This window comes from Uranotaenia lowii, chromosome 3, assembly GCF_029784155.1.
Source record: "Uranotaenia lowii strain MFRU-FL chromosome 3, ASM2978415v1, whole genome shotgun sequence".
NCBI classification, from domain to species: domain Eukaryota; kingdom Metazoa; phylum Arthropoda; class Insecta; order Diptera; family Culicidae; genus Uranotaenia; species Uranotaenia lowii.
In genome coordinates, this window is record NC_073693.1 from 272,603,044 (window position 1) to 272,620,091 (window position 17,048).

The 17,048-nt window shown below is 40.6% G+C and overlaps 3 protein-coding genes across 3 annotated transcripts; 2 read left to right on the forward strand and 1 right to left on the reverse strand.

Moving 5' to 3' along the window:
- The first annotated feature begins 5,372 nt into the window (after positions 1–5,372).
- LOC129756984 (COMM domain-containing protein 2) lies at positions 5,373–7,087 on the forward strand. The gene is made up of 3 exons (XM_055754066.1): positions 5,373–5,544; positions 5,608–5,685; positions 6,532–7,087. The coding sequence occupies exons 1-3, from the start codon at positions 5,478–5,480 to the stop codon at positions 7,071–7,073; spliced, it is 687 nt and encodes a 228-aa protein (XP_055610041.1). The 5' UTR covers positions 5,373–5,477; the 3' UTR covers positions 7,074–7,087.
- A 92-nt stretch (positions 7,088–7,179) lies between these two features.
- Positions 7,180–7,803, reverse strand: LOC129757589 (28S ribosomal protein S18a, mitochondrial-like). Its single transcript, XM_055754860.1, has 2 exons — positions 7,657–7,803; positions 7,180–7,599 (listed from the first exon to the last, which is right to left on the reverse strand). Exons 1-2 carry the CDS (start codon positions 7,763–7,765, stop codon positions 7,214–7,216), a joined length of 495 nt encoding a protein of 164 aa, XP_055610835.1. The 5' UTR covers positions 7,766–7,803; the 3' UTR covers positions 7,180–7,213.
- Positions 7,804–14,300: 6,497 nt separating this feature from the next.
- On the forward strand, positions 14,301–15,853 carry LOC129755233 (pseudouridylate synthase 1 homolog). The gene is made up of 2 exons (XM_055751619.1): positions 14,301–14,378; positions 14,447–15,853. Exon 2 carries the CDS (start codon positions 14,570–14,572, stop codon positions 15,785–15,787), a length of 1,218 nt encoding a protein of 405 aa, XP_055607594.1. The 5' UTR covers positions 14,301–14,378; positions 14,447–14,569; the 3' UTR covers positions 15,788–15,853.
- The last annotated feature ends 1,195 nt before the right edge of the window (positions 15,854–17,048 follow it).

A 17,048-nucleotide genomic window follows, 5' to 3' on the forward strand; every position in this document is an offset into this window, starting at 1 on the left:
TAAAACACAAAGTCGGAATATTTATAACGCTGCTGATTTTAATTTTTTTCAAAAACAGAGCGTCGACGTTGTAGAACGCTGCTGTTTAGAACAAGTTTTGCATTTTAGTACAATGCCTTCATTGACGCGACGCACCATTGTGGTGGCTCAAACGGAAAGTTGTATCCCCAAAATGAAATGTCAACGCGACGCTGACGCGACGCGACGTCCGACGCTGTATTGTGTTTCTGCCTTTACTCGATTCCATAAATTTGGATTCTTCTTAGTTTGATTTAGAAATAATCATAGATTTGCAAAGTAAAAGAAATATTCAAGTGATTTATTCTACGCAACTACACGGTTATTCGATTACTCAATTAGAATATCATAAAAACAGAATCTAGAAAAGGTGTCTCTTAAACTCATCAACAATGAACTGTAAGCTTAAATAGCAATAGCTTTATTGTTATCGTAAACTTATCAACGGAACAGGAAAATAACAGTGCTGTTCTTTAAAACCTCATCACTAATTGTGGTCAACTTCTCAAACAAACTTTAATACTCAATCTACACGATAGGGGTTCAATTCAAATAAATCGTGTGCCTGTTTTTAAATGCCCGAAATGAATGATCTGAACTATCTACTCATTCTTGCTTATCGAAATCATATTTTCTTTTTTAAACTTCGATTTATGAGTTTCAATCCTAACCGAAAAATGTATAGATCTACCAAAAGTAAATAAATAAATTAATTTTATTTGGTCTTTGAAAACAAATGTCGAAAGTGTATTACAAAATGAAATATCATATTTGTCAAAACAGCATTCCCGTCCAATGAGCCTCTAGTTCTTGTAAAATGCTTGATTTAAGAATAAGCCAACGAAATTCATAAACCGCAAATGCACACTTTCTGGAGCATTGGGGAGGCGAATACCATTACCTATACCTAACCTAGCAATACTTGAAACATCCAATTCTATGAAACTAAACAAGCTAACTACTTTACCAAACAGATTATGCCCTATTGAAAAGTATCACTTTATGATGGCAAATTGTGATATTTTCACTACAAAATTTTCCCATTGTTCAACGGAAGGGAGGGCAAGTGTTTCAACTCCCATTCATCTTATCAGCATGGATCATGAAAAATTGGGACACCATTGAACCTACCGCTTATTTAATTTGAATAAAGTTGTCCATCACGCCTTCTAATTTGAATCATATTATGATCCATGCTTGACAAGATGTGTGCAACGACACTGTCAGGACAATGATAGTAAACCATCATTATCACGAGCATGCACACCGCCGCCGTGACCCATGGGAACCCAGGGTACGGCATAATTTTCAAATACAGTATTCATGATTAAAATTGAAAACTACAGTTCATTTTACTATAATGAATTAGTTTAGAATATAAAGGAAAATTGTATGGAAGATTTGAATAAACAAAAAAAACTCACCTCATCAAATCTCAAATCCGGCTCGCTGTAGGTCGCTTCCAGCATTTTAAACCCACTGAGTCGACGCTCTCGCTTCTGCTGCTTCTGCATTTCCTTATCACTGTCAGTTTTCACATTCCCTTGAGGAGCACTTACACCACCATCCCAAAGCAGTTCTTGCTGCTGCTGTAGTTGCTGTTGTTTACTGCTACCCACAGTTCTTAGTTCCTGCAAACTTCCCCAGATAGCCGAGAACCCACCACTAAGCCTCTTCGACGGTCGAATACGTTGTTTCTGTTGCTGCTGGTCCGGTTGGTTTTGAGCAGTCTCACTTTTACGGCACGCTTTCTTTGGGTCCAGGACCCCGTGACCAGAAACAATTGTGGAGGAAATGTTTTCGAAACTTAGGGAAAGTGGTCTTGCTAAACCGAAAACCTTCGGACTAAGTTTGTAGGAAAGCAGCTGCTGCGAGGATTGATTGGAACCGACGCCGATGTCGTCGGTTGGTTTTCGGTGAGCGCACGCCTTTTTCGATTTTTTCAACGGTTTGACGGTTGGCTGGAGAAACACGTGTTGCTCGTCCTGTTTGGGAGAAGATTTCGTGATGAGGGTGAGATCGTCAGCCGAGTGTTGCAATTTGATAGGTTCCGGGAATATCTGTGGATGATGATGGGAAGCTTCGTAGGAGAGGATCATATTGTCGCATGATCGCGCTGCCAGGAGACTATTTTTGACGTTGTCACTGTTGTAGCGATTGAGGTCTAGATGCAGGTCGTCTTGAGGTTGGGATGGAACGTCGATGGGTCGTTCCTGGACGATGTTGCCGAGATCGTCGAGCGTTTGTCCGGATGCCCAGTCTATGACGGTTTCGAGATCCGGGAAGATTTGATCGTATTTATTTGGGGACGGATCGCTGAGGTTGTTGAGGGCGTTTTCTTTACTGGGGGAGTTTTCGGAGGCGAATGTTTTTGGGTCAGGTCGGGCCCGGACGGTCAATCTTTGCTCGATTGGTTGTTGTCGGGATGTTGAAGGGTAGCTGTAGTCGGCAGATTTGGATTTGCCGTGGCAAATTTGGAGGTTGTTTGTTGATGGGTCTCCGGTGCAGCGGATGTTGCGAATTGGGTCGAACTTCGGGGAGAGCTCGTTAATTATTCCAACTGGACGTCCGGGCATTCCGAAGGGATGAGATTTGCGGAAATGGGCACGTACGTTAGAGATTTGCTGATGATTGGGAATGCCTGGGAAGTCGACCACCAGAATGCGATCAGAAATGTTGCGGTAATCATTGTGGAAGCCGATTCCAGAGTCGGAGTTGCTGGAGGTTGTTGTTATTTCGCTGTGATTACTCGGTTGAGGTGAGTTGGAAACGAGAAGATCGTTCGGGTCGTCTATGGCCCGTGGATTGAGCCGAGGATCGACGCGGGGATAGTTTATATGGTCCATGTTGAGGCTCCGAGCAACCGGAGGCTTTCCATGATTTGATTGGGCTTCATTTTTAACGGGTGCTTTGAGGTTGTACATGCTACGAATAAGATTGACTACGTATTCTGAGTTGTTTGGGAACTCGAGGCAGAGATTGGTGATGGGATCTTTTGTACAGATGATTTTGAAGAGGTCAGCTTTTTCTAGATGAATTCCATGATCGACTAGCTTGGAATCTATAACGAACACATGGCAACTGTTTGAAATGACAACGTCTTTGCGTTGGTTTAAAATGGCGGCATTTTCGCACATCAATCCATCAGCGTAAATCGCCGAGGTTACAAGTCCGAAATAGCGAGTATCATTTTCGCTACTGCTACTGACGTAGTTTAAGCGGACAGATGAGTATTTAGCGATAACCGCATTACTGGTATTGATCAAGTTAAGGCAGGAAGGAAGAATCGACATGAGTACGGTGGTTGGGTTGCGTTTTTCTTGTCGCATTTTTCTAATACAACTTCGAACAGTTTGTAGCTTGGAACTGGTTGCAATTTGCTTGGGCATTTCGATGGTTCCGAGATACCCAACCACGGCTTTGTATTCTAGGAACGATTCTTGATCCTGCTGAACATGAGACGGTCCAGCTCTAGGTTCTTCTTGATCAAGTTGTACAGCACGAACCATTGCACTGACATTGGTAATATCACAGCTGCTATTTGCGTTAGGACTATGAATTACATTGTAAGCCGTTGGCGAATCGTTCACCACAATTGATGCTGCACCCTCACATGTTCCTACCAAATCAGCCTGAGGACCATTTGGCAACTTACTCGTTACCGTATTTCTATTGAACTTGGTTTTATAGTTTGGATACTTTGGCCTGGACCTATGTTGACTTCCCTGATGAAACAGTACGTCGTCATCGGAGCTATCCGAGTAGTAATTCTCAGCAATCGCCATCTTAATAGCTCCGTAAGTATTCCCAATCAACTGAACCACAGCCTCGTGAGGTAATCGTGACACGTTGAGACCATTTACCGATATTAGGAAATCTCCAGCTCTCAATCCGGCCTGATCCGCTGGAGAATTAGCCACGATACATGACAGGATGCAAGGCTGCTGCCCCGAAATGGTAAATCCGAATCCATTCAGGCCCCTGTTGACTTCGACCGTCCGAATCCCATAGTTGGGCCTTTTCTTTCTCCTCCGATGACCTCCGTGCATTTTGCGCGTCCGAGCTTTCCAAATGCCCTAAAATCTCAAACAAAACCAATCAACAGGTGGTACAGATATTCGACTGCAAATATTTTTGTTGTGCTACTGAATTCGACCATTTAACACCAACACTAGCAGTTGCAGCTCGTGAAATACTCGTTTCTGCCATTCGTTCTGCAGCAATTTTAATCGCACATTCCTTTCCACAACTCTAGCAGAGCAGCTAGCAGACGAAGACGATGGCTATCCGATGATGAGGGTGATGATGAGTAGGTTGGCTTACGTACGTACGATCTTTCGCAGCCTCCGTCCTCGTCGTCTTGTGGAATAGTAGTTTTCTGCTTGGACCAGACCACTCATACAGACGTAGGGAACGGTATTTTTTGCTCGGTTGTCATTATCTTTCAAACGGTGAATGCTTCGAGATGAGTTCTTGTTTTTTGCTTATTTTAGTTTTGCTAACATTCCCTATCGTAGGTGGTTATCCTTTCATTTTTGTTTTTTTTTTTAATACAGTGACTTTTTTTTTACTTTACCACAAATCAAAACTGGTTGTTCTATTTTTTACATAGCTTTGTTAAGACTTCGAAACTATTCACAAAACTGCTTTTATAAATCAAAAATTTTTTAACCCAAACACTATACTGAGGCGTAGGAATTTTTACTACGCCTGAAAACAAAGCTAACTTCGCTAGGCGTATAACGCCAATCCTAGCGCAACAGATTGTTTGCAACGAAACATCCTTCTTTTGAAACACCGCACGCACATTCCTATTCGAAACGAAGCACCAACACACGCAAAAACCACCAATAAGAAAGTTGCTGCCCAGCAGCCGATTCGTGTTTCTTGCTGTTGGCTAATTGAAGTCACTCCATAAGCAACATTCCAAATTTGATTTTTCACACTTTTCGAGCCACTTTCGTTCGGTACTTTATCGAATTCCGTTGCGCCTTATCACAAACCACATCGGGGACACTTTTACGAACCGAAACGACCGTTTGCAAACCGTGCAAATCCGAATAGAAAATCACAACATTTACAACCGATCTGACGACGATCCTTTTCGCATAGCGCAAGCAAGCGACAAACCAAACCACAGATTTTTGTTCCGTTTCTTTTCGCTGAATTCTTCTTACATTTTCCAGTTGGTTTCTCACTCCATCTCTTTTACACTCTATCCCTTAAACGGTTTGCACATTGGCAACCGTTTCACTCGGATTTTTGGATTCCGTTTAGGTGGTGTCTTTCGCGTTTATTTTTTGAATTTTTGACGTTTGCGTTTGTGAAGTTAAGTGGAGCGCGTTCAGAGGATTGTTGGTAAAAATTTCAAAACAAAATCGGAAAAATCTCGGAGGTGGTTTTGTTATCAGTTCAGTAATTCGTTGTTTTCTTGAATATTTGATTGAATTTCATACAAAATGGCCCATCTGATAAAACAGAAGCAAGACCAGCATTTGAAGTTTGTGCTGGAGCAACCGGAAGAAGGTAAAATCGGATGAATTCCCTAGAACAACTTAATAAAACAAAATTGTTGTCTCTTGCCTACAGTACTCATCGAGTTTTGCAAACTGGCCATCGAGTACATCAGCAATGGAGTCAACGAGAAAAAATGTTCGATTGCCGCAAGTAAGACTTAAATTTTTCTGCCTCTTCATTCTTAAAAAAAAAATGCCAGAAGCTTAGATTTTGGGTGCTTTGAGATCTTTTAAGATATTGTAAAGCTGCATCAAAATTTTATCGCCTATTTTATAGAAATCAAAATTCCGAATTTTAAATCTAAACCTAAATTTTTTGAAATCTGAATCTTTAATTTAATTCTGGAACCTGGATCTGAAATCGGATTTAAATATGAATCTGAAATCGGATTTAAATATGAATCTGAAATCGGATTTAAATATGAATCTGAAATCGGATTTAAATATGAATCTGAAATCGGATTTAAATATGAATCTGAAATCGGATTTAAATATGAATCTGAAATCGGATTTAAATATGAATCTGAAATCTTATTTTGAAATCTGACATCTGGATCTTTAATCTAAATTTCAATCTGAAATAGAAATCAGAAATCTCAATCTAAAATCCGAATCCAAAATTAGAAATCTAAACTCTGAATCGCAAATCCAAATTTGATTTAAATTTGATTCTGAAACAAATTTCAATCTGAAAATAGGTTTCAGAATCTAATTAGATTCAGATTTTTTTCCAATCCAGATTCATCACTTTTTCGTCAAATTTAGATTATAGATATTTCTGAAATCTGAATTTAAAGATTAATAAAATCGATATTCGAAATCTGGATTTGAAATTTGAATGTAAAATCTTATTCTGGAATCTGAATTTCCACCCTGAGTCTGAAATCTGATGAATGTTAACCTGAATTTGAAATCTGAATCTGTAATCTAAATTCCTAATTAGAGTTTGTCAACCTTTGCATCTCTCTGATTCTATCAATGTTTATTCCTGTAATAGAAAAGCTAGAAACCACATTCGAGACGGTGAAAGCTTGTGTCGAAGCTCTTGTTTGTCTGCTGATGGATTGCACCAAGTTGCACATAACCGAGGAAGATTTCCAATCGTTGAAAAGTCTAAACTTTACCGAAGGTCAGATAGCGATTCTGTGGCAATTTGTTAGTAGCAAACGAAGCCTGGTGGAAAACATTTTGAAGCATTCCAACGACGGTGGCGAGCTTCATTTTCGGGATCTGGAGTGGCGATTGGAAGCGAAAGTTGCGTCTCGATCATTGCACAATCAGGCGACACCTGTGATAGCCATGAAGCTACATTTAGACAGCGAAGTCGTTAATGAACATAAAGAAAAGTTGGTTGGCCAAGAACGACCTCTGGAGGGGAAAAATGACGAAAATCAGGCCTCGGTTTCGTCTACCAGGAAAGAAGTGCTACTGCAAACGGATCCGACTAGTTTGGTGCACTTGATACAAGTGCTGGAACAGGCTCTGATCGATTCCAAAACCCATAGGGTAAGAAATTTCGTTAAGTCTTTTCAAAAGTAAATTTTGCAAAACTATCATTGTGATTTCTGGACAAAAGAAAAGAACCTCCTTTTATCTTGTTCATAGTTTGTGACGTGATATGTAAACCTTAACAAAACGAATCCAATTTATTGTTCTATGACAAATTTCTATTTACGTTGTTAACATTTAATGGTATCCTCCTCAAAATACTTGTTATACTTTTTCCATTGGAAGCGCTTCTTCGGATCGCGCTTACTGTTTGGTGGATTCATGTTCGACATCAAACCAGCCTTCTGGGCCATCGTTACCATCGCGCTGATCCGCCTTTGTTGCCGCTTACATAACCCGGTAACGCGGCGAGGCAACATGCAGCCATCATCTCGTAAATATTGACTTAATATCAGAACGTCCGTATGTTTGATATCCAGCCCCAGGGTACACTGGGGGCAGAAGTGTTGTCCCAATTTCTTTGCTTCGGCAGCCTGCTGCAGCAGCTGATCGGACCGGGGCGAAGGGACGTAGTCGGCACTCACCACAAGGGAGTCCTTTATTACTTCCTCTTTATCTGTAAAGAATCAATTTTCTCATAAGTGGATTTAACACAAAATTACAACTGACTTACATTCCTTCAGCCGGGAAACGGCGGACAAGCTTAAAAATCTTGCAGGACGGAGTAAATTAAGGTTTATTTGACCGGGAATCAATTGTGTAGCTTTGAGCAGCAGAGCCATTTTCGCGTTTTTCAAATTTCGTGTTTACGTCGAGGATGCGAACGGATTCCATATTGTGCGAACGCGTCCCAGGACTTGCTGTACTAAAAATTCTAGTGTTGCCAGTTAAATTTAGAACAACGTAAAAATAATTTTTTTTATTCAAGTTTGTCAAAAGAAGCTGAGTTAAGAGATAGCAGGAATGTAAATCAAGATTCCATACAAACCCCAGACTTTTTGTAACCCTCTCAATCTTTTCCCGTGATTTGGGCTGGCTTAAATGTGACATTTGGCCTATAGTATGGCACTGATTGCACTGAGCGATTGGGCAAAAGCGCATTAGATTGATCATGTTTCAATCTTTCATTGTATGTAGTTAATTTACAACTAGTATTGATCGAATAACTTCTTGATTTCTTCATTAATCGATTGCCCCTTCTCGAATAAATTTCTTACTTACAGAAATCATCTAAAATATGAGGATGTTATGCGAAGAGGTGCAGTTTCAACTTCATATAATAAAAATAATCAATGGTTAAGAGAGTTCATCAAAGTTAGGAAAAATACTCTCGGCACATTAAAACTTCATAATTAAAATTGCTTAAAAAAATGTGTAAATGGAAAAAAAATAAAAATTTGATCTAAAATTTGGACTATTAATAAAAGCGATTCGGTTCTGTTTGCTTAGTTAGTTTACAAATATCAACCGCTTTGTTGTTCTTATTTTTACTATGTGTAAAAGAGATTAAAAATTGATGTATTGTACCTGAGGATATTGAAATGTAAATGTATTCATTTTTTAACGTATATTAAAAATTGTTCGCCCTATTGTGTTCCGTTTTATCATGAGTGCGAGTGGGACAGCTAAAATTTGACAGATTTTATGAAAATTTCTTCAAAAGAAATAAATTCTTGATATTTGATAATAATAATATTTTTATTTTTATTATTATTTTATTATTTATTTTTTCCTCGGACAGGGAAAGCCCGCTGGAGTTAAGCTTCTCTCAAGCCTCTTCTCCAACAGGCACAAAACCCTGTCAAAACAATTTTAACAATTCGTTTACAATATTAGGTATTCCAAAATATGTATGAGCACTCCAGTGAGCGAGATAATGCTCTGTGAAGGAGTGCTTGGCACTTTTCATTTGCTATTTCACAATTTTATACAATATAATAAATAGGGTGTTACACTTGTATTATACATATTCGTAGCTTTTTGTGGCTGCTGCGGTGGTGCGTTTCTGATGGGAGGTGGCGGGTGGCGGGTGGGTGGCGGTGGTTTGGAGCGGCGTTTGGGCGGCGGTGGGCTAGGTGGAGGGGCGAGAGCGAAAAGATGATATTAATAAGACGTGTGGCACAAATAATTTTTTAGCGGAGGAAGCGGTTTATGTTCTGCTTGCAGATCGATAACAGTTGCGCTTTGAATCGCGAGGGCGTTGAAGACCGTTTCAGGGTCTCTGGCAGGTTGTTGTAGAGTTTACTGGCAAAGTAGCTGGGTTTCTTTTTCCCGTATTCCGTCCTTACACGGGATAGGCGGAGATGATTTGCGTTTCTGGACAAGCGGTGCGACGCCATTCTCTCGAGGCGCAAATTGTGGTGGGATTCTCTGCTTGTCAGGAGTTTGTGGGTGAACATTAACGTTTGGAATTCCTGGGCACCTCGTATTGGAAGTATCGAGTTGTTCATGCCATATAACAACTCAGAAGGATATAAATAAGGCAACTTGAAGATAGTCTTGAGGACACGGTTTTGCATGGTTTGCAGTTCCCTGAGGCGGCTTTTACATGCTTTGCCCCACAGCGATACTAGGTATTGTAACCTCGAGTGGAAAAGCGCGAAGTAAACGTTTTTCAGCCAGTGCGTAGGAATAAACGCTGATATTTTCCATATTGCACCACAGACCGGAGCGAGTGTTCGTTTCAGTTGCTCTATGTGGGGTGACCAGCATAGAGTATCGTCCAGAAGTAATCCCAGATATTTGAACTGGCGCACTCGTTCAATAATCGTATTACCTATACGGATTAATGGCAGCTGTGGTATGGAGCGACGACCGGAGTTGAACAACATGTACGATGTTTTTGATAGGTTGAGCGAAAGCAGGTTACAATCGAAGTATTGCTGAAGGACTTGCAGGTCATTACCGATCCATTCCACAATCTGGAGGGGGTTGGAGTGACTATATGATATTATGGTGTCATCTGCAAAGAGCCGAACTTTGCCATGTAGGTTCAGTTGTGGAAGATCGTTGATAAAAACTAGAAACATCAGCGGACCTAGGTTACTCCCTTGTGGTACTCCCGTTGTAATGAATTTTTTGCTACTTGAGTGTCCTTTCAGAGACACGAATTGTTGTCGATCTGTTATGTAGCTCTCAATTAACCGATGAGGCTGACCTCGTATGCCATACCAATCCAATTTTTGCAACAGCAAGGCGTGGTCTATTGTGTCGAATGCTTTCCTTAGGTCCAAAAACAGGGCACCGGCGTAGTTACGATTGTCCAGGTCGTCATATACATCTTCCAGGAGTTCAGTAGTTGCTGTTAGTGTACTGCATCCTTTTCGGAATCCATACTGGCGCGGGCTTATAAGGTCGTATCTCGATAAGTACTCACTTATCCTGGTGACGAGAAGTTTTTCCAGGATTTTGTTCAATACTGAGAGCGTTGAGATTGGACGGTAGTTTGAAACGTCTGAGCTGTCTCCGGACTTGAAAATAGGAGTTACTCGGGCTAGCTTCAATGCGTCGGGATAAACTCCGGTTCCGACTATTTCATTAAAGATATCTGTCAGGATATCGGAGAGCGCCAAGTGATGTGTTTTTAGTGTGTCCACGGTAATATTGTCAGCACCAGGAGATTTGTTGGAATCTAAGTTGCTGATTTCTAACAGTACCTCTGAGACGGTTGCCGGTCTCAAAAACAAGGAAGGCGATGGTTGCGAACGAAGTGAATTGTACTGTTGAATGTCTCGATTGCTTGCGATGTTAGCAGCCAATTGGGGACCAATATTGCAGAAGTAGTCGTTGATGCTGTTTGAAACTTGTGCTGGATCCACCTGAACTTCATTTCCAATCTTGAGCGTAACATTATCGTGCGATTTGGACTTGCGGCCGAGGGCTTCGTTCAAGAATTTCCAGGATTGCTTTGGCGATGCTGTTTGCAGAAGTCGAAGAAAGTATGACCGTTTACAATGACTTTTTAGCTTTGCCAGTCTTCCGGAGATGTCTTTTAGAAGATGCTTAGAGTGTTCGTCCGCAGGGTGACGCTTGCAATGCTTCCAAATCTTGTCTTTCGTTGACATTAGTTTCCAGACGTCGAATGTCATCCACGGGCAGTTCCTCTTCACCTTTGCTCTTATTGTTATTGTTTTTGTGGCACGATTTCGGATCTCGTTGTATTTGTCGGCTATGAGTTTGATCTTTTCGTTAGCGCATGTTGTCGACGGAATGTTCTGCAACGCTTCTGCGAATTCTGCGTTTAGTTGGTGGTGGTTGACGATGCTCTTACTTAAGAATTGGACATCTTTGTTGGTACTGCTCGACAGCGTGGTAACAATCATGTTGTGGTCGCTTATATCCGTGCAGATTGTCTCATTCATTGTTGAAGCGATGATGCTCTGTGAACATACAACATGGTCGAGTATATTCCCACTGGCTGGCCGCGTGACCTCGTTGTTGACAACAAACAAGTTGCGTGATTCCAAAGTCCTGAGATACTCGCCGACTATGTTGCTCGACAGGTTAACTGGCACGTTTGTATCACCCAGGAGGATTGAGTTGGGGTGCTTACTGTTACGGGACAACTTGCTTTCAAGCTTCTCGACAAAGTTGGCAAAGCGGAATGCAGGAGGACGGTAAACAGCATGTAGAGATAGTGGCCCGTTACCCAAGCGAAGACGAAGTCGTATGTAGTGAAATCCATCATCTTCTTCTATTTCCTCAGTATCAACGTTCAGGTCACTACGTGCATATACGGCTAGTCCCCCATGCGATGTTTCACGGCAGGAAAATATTCCATCGAATCCGTTTAGGGTGAACATTTGTGAATCTCCAGATTTAATCCATGTTTCGCTCACCACAATTATGTCAATGTTACTCGAACAGCGATCTACAAAATCTTTGAGTGTATCAAACTTTTCAGGATTGTTCATCCCGCGAATATTCCATTGTAATAATTTTAAACCGTGACTGTATGTTAAATTATATTTATTTACTAAAAAATCATCTACACATTCATACATAAAGTTTTTATTAATGTTATCGTTTGGAGCCATTGTGGTAGAAAAAAAAAGCTGTGTACTATGACAATATTAATCTTTAACGACGCTTATTAGGAGGCTCGAGGACGGGTGACGACTGTAGCGAAATATCCAAGTTGGAGGTTTCAAGAGACCGTTTCGACTTTGGTGGTTCTAGTTTCCGCAAGTCCTCTCTGGCACGAACAATCTCCACTTTAGAATCAGACCGACGTTTGGTGAGAATAGCTCCATCCCTACCTGGCCAGACAAACTGAAGCCCAAGTTGTTCCTGTGCTCCGCGTACTTCCCGCAGCAGGTCCAATCCAAGGTGGGTATATATTCAGGAGGTGTTCCCGAATAACGAATTCCCGATTCAGCCATTTTGGCTATGTAGGCTATGCAACTATGCGGAGCTCATGAAGTTTGTTTACCAACAAACCACAGAAAAGCTGAGCAAAAAATAAACAAACTCATTGAGAGCCCCGCTCACTCCTCGGCTACTTACTGTAAAAGTCGGAGAACCTAGAGTATCTAAGAACCTTGGTCCAATCCTTGTGAGGTCAACTCGTCGCGAATAACTACTCTTCCGGTAGATTTGGCGTAAGAATTTCCAAGTTCTGATGAGTTCAGTGGGCCACGCAGTTTTTTTTTGGCGAAAAGTTGTTCCTTCGATGTTTCTTCTTTGAAGACAACTTTGATAGGCGGGTGCTTACCGTCTGGCTTTGTTGGATGAAGCCGTTTTGCTTCGGCAATTGCACCATTTGGAAGGTCACAACCTAGTACTGTGGCTATGTTTGCGACGACGTTCCCTGTGACTTCGTTTTCTAAACAAGGGACACCCAGAATCATAGCATTTTTGCTGAGAGCCTGCCGATTAAGACGATCCACTTCCTTCTCGAGTTTTTTAACATCTCCGCGTAGTTGTGTTTGTTCGTCTTGGACGTCTCTTACTTCGCTCCGAAGAACGCTCTGATCGACTTTCATCTGCCTAAATTCGTCGACGAAGCTATCGAATTTTTCCGCTAGGAAATCTTGGCTTTTTTCGATTTCAACCACAGTTTCTTTCAATTTTTCTTGCGTCGCGATATTGACGAGTTTGAGCTCCCTCATTTCATTTTGGGTCGCGAAGTTACACTCCTTAAGGTCACGCATTTCGTTTAGCATCTTCTTCATCTCGTTGACGATACGGTCCTCGGCAACTTTGTTCCCCCGCATCCGAAAGTACATTGCTTGGCAATCGCTTGTGCAGTAGTAGTCGGCGTTTTGCATTTTTTTGACTGCATTCCCCCGGATGTTCTTGCATCGAAAATGCGCACTTTTATGACATTGGAGACACTCTATTACTTTGTTCGGATCGGTTTCCACTTTTTCGCATACAACGCAAATTATTTCGTCTAGATCCATTCCGAGTTAAGGGTTGTTAACTGTTTTGTGTGAAATATTTCACGAACAGAAGCGGATGAAATGTTTACAATAACAATGAGCAAGGTGAAAGAGGAAAAAAGTAAAATGGATAATTCAAACGTTTTCACCTGAATCCAACGACGATTTGATTTCGATGATTTCCTGCCGTAAGTACCAACACTCGAGATTTCCAATTTTGTTTTATGTCAGCACCAGCACCACTATTTGTTTCAACATCCGTTTCAATGTTTTTGTTGGGATTTCCCAGAGAAATACGATGAAGACGGTGGAGCAATTTTGCAGACAAACTTTCTGATTTTCTTCTTATCAATATTATCAGTTTAAGAAATTGAACTTACGTCAATTCTTTAAAAATAAAACTGAACACTCAACCACTGACTGACCACATTGACTTTATCATCTGTATAATACAGAAAAGTATGTTTATATGACACCGCTGGTTCACCCTGCTGTTAGTACTGAAAGCTACGTTCACAGAGTTTATTTGTAAACCAAATCTAAAGAAAGAGGAAAAACACTTGTAAAAATACTTTGTTGAATTTATTTATGAAAATTTAGTCAAAGAACTATATATAAATACGACATTATTTATAACTCCCAGAAAATTTTACCATAACGGAATATTCTTGTTCAAACTAAGCGCTCTTTTATATTGTTGTACAATTTTAAAGATTAGAATTAAAAATAAAAAACAGTCCAACTGAAGGTCTTAGCGTCGGAACGGTTTCCGGATATTACGATTTATAATATTTTACAAGATTAAAAACAAATCTTATGTTTGAAAAATAATACGAATACGTTATTTTTTCAAAATAATTTTCTTATAACCATAAAAAAATTTAATTTCCTTGAAATGGCTTCTTCATAAGGAATAATGACTATTTGTTTCAGTGTTCACCAGTTTATTTACTTTCGAACCGCGTGTATTTTTCTGATTAATACGGACTTATTTCTTAAGTTTATTAAACCGGTAAGAAGCCAGTTTCGAGAAATCTCAATTCGTGAAATATCTCTCCATCGATGCGTACATTCTTCCAGCGACTAGTAGTTCCCGTAGTTCAAAGATTTCGCCCAACCGGAAGTGGGTTTCCATCGGTGTCTAACGTTAAAAAGCAGTTCCTCCAACAAGTTCCTTACCGGTCATCATCTTTCCTAGTCCAGATGGCCGAAGCCGTGGAGCAGAAGATCGGGGAAACAAAAACGAAACATGAGGAACGTTACCAACAAAAGCGTAAACAGTGGAACGCCAAGAACCGGTACAATGGCTCGGTTAAGAAGCGCAAATGGGAAGACCCACCGGAGGACCCGGAAGCTGTGAGGAATTTCGATCCCGCCTCGAGGGTAAAGAAACGTAAGTGTGTCATCATTATGGGCTACTCTGGGGTAGATTATCTGGGAATGCAGCGTAATCCGGGAACAAAAACGATTGAGGAAGACTTATTGGGAGCTATGCTGAAGCATAGCTGGATTAGCGAGGAAGCTTTTGGCCAGCCGCAGCAGGTTCAGTTTATGCGAGCTGCCCGGACCGATAAAGGAGTGTCCGCAGCTACTCAGGTTGTCTCACTAAAGCTTCCGGAAAATGTTGATGTAGAAGCTTTAAACAGAGATTTGCCGGATCAGATTAGGGTTTTCGCAGTTAAACGAGTCACAAAGGGTTTCAATTCTAAGAGTAACTGCGATGCACGCACTTACACGTACACTCTTCCGACGATAGCTTTTGCCTCACATGGAGAAAAGCCTGATATCAATAGCTATAGAGTACCCTCAGATATCTTGGACAAAGTTAACGAAACGCTGAAGATGTATGAAGGTACAAAAAATTATTACAACTTCACCAGCAAAAAAGAGTTCATTGATCCTTCGGCAAAACGTTTCATTATGTCAATTGAATGCAGCGAACCTTTCATACCGGAAGAAACTACAGTAGAATTTGCGACAATCAAAATTAAAGGTCAAAGTTTCATGCTTCATCAGATCCGTAAAATGGTGGGTCTAATGTTGGCCGTAGTGCGAGGCCACACGCCTTCGGAAACAATCCTAAAAGCGTTCGAGGAGCAGCGGTACGGAATTCCGACTGCCCCCGGATTGGGCTTGGTTTTGAATCGAATCCACTATGAGAAGTATAACGTGCGGTTTGGAGAGGACGGTTGCCACGAGCCGCTGGATTTTGCAGCAGAAGAGCCTAAGATTGAGGAATTTTTCCGACGTAAAATCGCTTCGACGATCGTGGAAACGGAACTGAAAACTGGATCGATGGCCGAATGGTTGGACACATTACCGTTGCATAGTTTCGAGCCAAGGGACGAGAATGAAGTCAGCGAGTGGAAGAGTAAACAGAAAGCGAAATCCGACGATGGAGATGATGACGGGGACGAGTGAAGTTACTTGGTTGTTGAATACTAAATCCATCTAGTATAGGTATTATAGAACTAATAAAACCATTTTGTTTTCAAACAAAATACATACCATCAGTTTCAATTACTTAGTTCAATTGGACAAGATGATAGAGAAATCCTTTTCAGACAACATATCAGATCTTTGAGTAAACATAGAAAAATGGGGTCTTTTTAGAAACATAGATCAGTACTAAGAGGCTGCCTCACCAAGCTACGCGTTCGAACTAGAATTATGTATGGTCTACGCTTTGCGTTTCGAAACCAAAAAAAAATGTATTGAGATACCAAGGAATATAAAACAAGGAAGCATAAATCTCATCGTTTGGCAGATTTCAACAAACTTATCAAATGAAATTTAGATTGTTTTAGAGCTCTGCAGTAATGTCTATAATAATTGTACCTAGAGGAGAAAAGGGCATAACGAGCACTCCTTTTTTCTACAAAAGTACGTATTTTCTTGAACAAATTTTCATGAGGATTTGTTTCGTACTACCTATAGTATTAATTTTTCACCAAAAAAGAAATATCCTTTTCATCTTTACTGAAATCTTCTTCTCTAATATATAAAGATGAGTTGGATTATATATGTTTGTTTGTTTGTATGCACCTTATACAAATCCACACCGCTGAACCGATCAGCCTTAAATTTGGTACAGAGATGTAGTTGAACCAGGGTAAGGTTTTAGTAATAGTTATGAGCTCCTCCCACCTAAGAGAAGGGACCCTCCCATACAACTTTCGGTTTTATTCACACAAACCAAAAGTCATGGCACCCATTTTGGCAGCCGATTTTCGTTTCCTTTGGCGGGGTTTTTTTTCACCATCATTATGGGCCGAGTATTAACAACGACCATTCAAAGTTCACGTATACTGGAAAGAAAATCAAAGCTTGCTGATCATTGAAAATTTGAAAGGGGGAATTTTGGCGGGTATTTTTATTCCTTCTTTTGTTCTAAGCACGTGGTACTGGTAGGAGATATTTGAATGCAATAATGGGCCTACATTTTGGATTGAAAAATACAACTAGCCTGTTAGAAATATATTGAATAGAATTGTAGTGATTTTCAAAGTGCTCCCTAACGCCGCGCCGCTGGGGTGCTTTGAGAGTCTTCATAAATATACAGTGAACTGAACAGTGAACAGTGAGTTGACTTCTTCAGCTGAATGAACCGATTTTCATAAATTGCAGCTTTTATGAACCAACTATTGTCGAATTTTTAGAACCTCTCATAGAGAAAGAAAAA

Excerpts from the sequence above, each read along its gene's own strand:
- LOC129756984 (XM_055754066.1), top strand. The coding sequence starts at position 5,478 with ATGGCCCATCTGATAAAACAGAAGCAAGACCAGCATTTGAAGTTTGTG. Across the intron at positions 5,545-5,607 it reads GCTGGAGCAACCGGAAGAAG|TACTCATCGAGTTTTGCAAA; the intron begins GTAAAATCGGAT and ends TCTTGCCTACAG. Across the intron at positions 5,686-6,531 it reads AAAATGTTCGATTGCCGCAA|AAAAGCTAGAAACCACATTC; the intron begins GTAAGACTTAAA and ends TTCCTGTAATAG.
- LOC129757589 (XM_055754860.1), bottom strand. The coding sequence starts at position 7,765 with ATGGCTCTGCTGCTCAAAGCTACACAATTGATTCCCGGTCAAATAAAC. Across the intron at positions 7,600-7,656 it reads CGTTTCCCGGCTGAAGGAAT|ATAAAGAGGAAGTAATAAAG; the intron begins GTAAGTCAGTTG and ends GATTCTTTACAG.
- LOC129755233 (XM_055751619.1), top strand. The coding sequence starts at position 14,570 with ATGGCCGAAGCCGTGGAGCAGAAGATCGGGGAAACAAAAACGAAACAT.